Source organism: Rhagoletis pomonella, unplaced genomic scaffold, assembly GCF_013731165.1.
Source record: "Rhagoletis pomonella isolate Grant_MI unplaced genomic scaffold, Rhpom_1.0 Rhpom_scaffold_00004, whole genome shotgun sequence".
NCBI lineage: Eukaryota > Metazoa > Arthropoda > Insecta > Diptera > Tephritidae > Rhagoletis > Rhagoletis pomonella.
The window spans coordinates 19,156,276-19,158,590 of NW_023458558.1; the positions used below are offsets into that span (position 1 = coordinate 19,156,276).

The window sequence follows — 2,315 nt, forward strand, 5'->3', positions numbered from 1 at the left end:
GTGCGAGTGTCGTCCACAAAAGGTGCCCACGGACATTTGCTGGGCTCATCGGGCAATTTAGAAGCAGTTTTCGTTGTTCAAGCATGTGCAGAAAACCAACTTCCGCCATCTATTAATATTGAACACTTGGATGAGAGCATTAGTGTGCCAATAGTACAGAGCAAATCAGAGAAGTGGCATCAAGATACGAAAGCGCGAAGGATTGCATTGAAAAATTCGTTTGGATTTGGTGGCACAAACGCTTCAATTTGCATAGCTGATTATCGAGATTAAACTCGGTTGGTAGATTGTTGAATTTTTTCTTTTATGTAATACATATATTTAGTTATGAGCAGATTGGGAGAAAAATGCATTAATTTTTTAATGTATTAAAGGTATTTAAAGCAATAATGTTAATGTAAAAAATTAATGCATTCATTTTTGAAATGTAATGCAAATGAAAATGCCAATGCATTAATTCTGAAAAATGTAATGCTAATGATTTTTTTTCATTAAATTATCCAAGCTAATGCAAATGAAAAAAATTTAATGCACTAAGATGTTCAATACTTTTGCTCGTTTGCATTATTAAAAACCATTAAATTTTTTTTCTAGTGAAATATAAATAACCTCTTTTGGAAGGACTTGGAATAATTACTAATAGTTTTTTCAGCTTCATTATATTATGGGTATTTGTAGAAACATTCTTCTAAACATTGTTAGATGTTTTATGAAAATAAAAGCCAATGTGCATGCAACTCAGAGTGCTTTTGTAGATTTTAATGTTGATTGTTGATGCATACCTATTACATACGGACAGATAGCCAATTTGGCAGCGCATGTACACGACTGAGGACCTACTCTGATCTAAAGCAATCAATAAAGCATTTTTTAGTTCCATTTGACAATGTGTTTTTACCTATTTAACGACAAATGCCATTGAACTTGACATAGTGAAAACCAGCCTTAACGTCCGTCACTATCTTTTTTGCACTTAAAATTCTACTTCAAAATAAAATTAGTTAATGGGTTTTTAATGCTTGTTATAATTTTAATGCAATAAATTATTGCATTAGCATTCATTTAAAAATTTTAATGTTAATACAAAAAAAAAAATCAGTAGCATTATTTCTTTGGAATTAATGCATTGAAATTTTCCTTTACATTAAATATCAAAAATTAATGCATTAATTTTTTCAATTTACATTAAAATGCTATGCATTAAAAAATTTAATGCATTTTTCGCAACTCTGGTTATGAGTAACTAAAAACAATCTACAAATGTACATTTATATACAAGTACATAATATGCTTAGAAAATTGTTAAAAATATTGACCAAAAATTTAAATGTGTTTTAAATACGTATATATGTATATACAAATGTACTTAGGAATTAAAATCTGTATATAATAATAATTAGAATTTATAAAAGTAAAACATTTAACCCTTTCTTGAAGCAATTTCCATTTGTACAAAGTTTTATATTAGTAAGAAAACATAAAAGGGGTTTTGTTGAGAAATGCATCAAGTGAAAGCATCAGTCTCTTATTTTTAAACTATAATTGATGGATTTGCGTGACTAAGTTACAATTCGGCATTTAACCGTGGTTCTGCATATTGGCGATTTCCTTCAATTGCAATTTAAAAAAAATATTCTAATGCTTTGGCTTGATACATTACGGAACACAGGGAGGATATGTGGCAACTTTGCGTATCAGTAACAAAAGTTAAATCATACAATCATTAAAAAATTGGCATCAGCGTTTTCGATTTCGATAACTATTGACGCATTACGACGGCGGCTAGTTATGTATATTGTTTTAAAATGAATTGAATGAAATCAAATAATATTTAAGCAAAAAATACAACCGACTTCAATGCTCATCGATGTTGCCATATTCACAGTTTTAACGGTAAATTACAGTTTTTAGACGAGCTAGCAGTTTCCTTAAATTATCTCCGCTAAGGGGGGGGGGCCGGGAAGTGCGCAACTTCGACAGGGTCTGTCCATAAGGGCAGGGGCGTTAGCTGGGTGGGATTCTCGGGGCTTGTGAAGAGGTGCCGAGAGTCATGTGGCGACTCTCCACATGACGGACATTGGTTGGGCGCATCCTCATTAATTCTCCTCAGGTATGAGTTTAGCCTGCTGCAATAGCCAGAGCGCAGTTGGGCTATTGTGGTGCGCGTCTCCCGAGGCAGACAAAATTATGTCCCTTCCACGTTAGGCGGTTGTGTGCCTAGAACGGCATTCACAGGACGAGAGTCTACATAACTTGAGACCGACTCCCTGTGAATCCCTGCCTGTCTATAAGCTGACAGGTCCAGAGGTTGTTTA

General features: G+C 33.5%; 2 protein-coding genes across 2 annotated transcripts in view; both read left to right on the forward strand.

Moving 5' to 3' along the window:
- Positions 1-331, forward strand: part of LOC118737169 (3-oxoacyl-[acyl-carrier-protein] synthase, mitochondrial-like) — a 1,665-nt gene extending 1,334 nt beyond the window's left edge. The window contains exon 2 of the mRNA XM_036467510.1: positions 23-331. Coding sequence (XP_036323403.1) covers positions 23-273 — 251 coding nt within the window. The 3' untranslated portion in view covers positions 274-331. The remainder of the gene's footprint in view (positions 1-22) is intronic.
- A 1,856-nt stretch (positions 332-2,187) lies between these two features.
- LOC118738133 (3-oxoacyl-[acyl-carrier-protein] synthase, mitochondrial-like) overlaps positions 2,188-2,315 on the forward strand; it is a 613-nt gene continuing 485 nt past the window's right edge. Inside the window, exon 1 of the mRNA XM_036469055.1 lies at positions 2,188-2,200. Within this exon, the coding sequence (XP_036324948.1) occupies positions 2,188-2,200 (13 nt within the window). The remainder of the gene's footprint in view (positions 2,201-2,315) is intronic.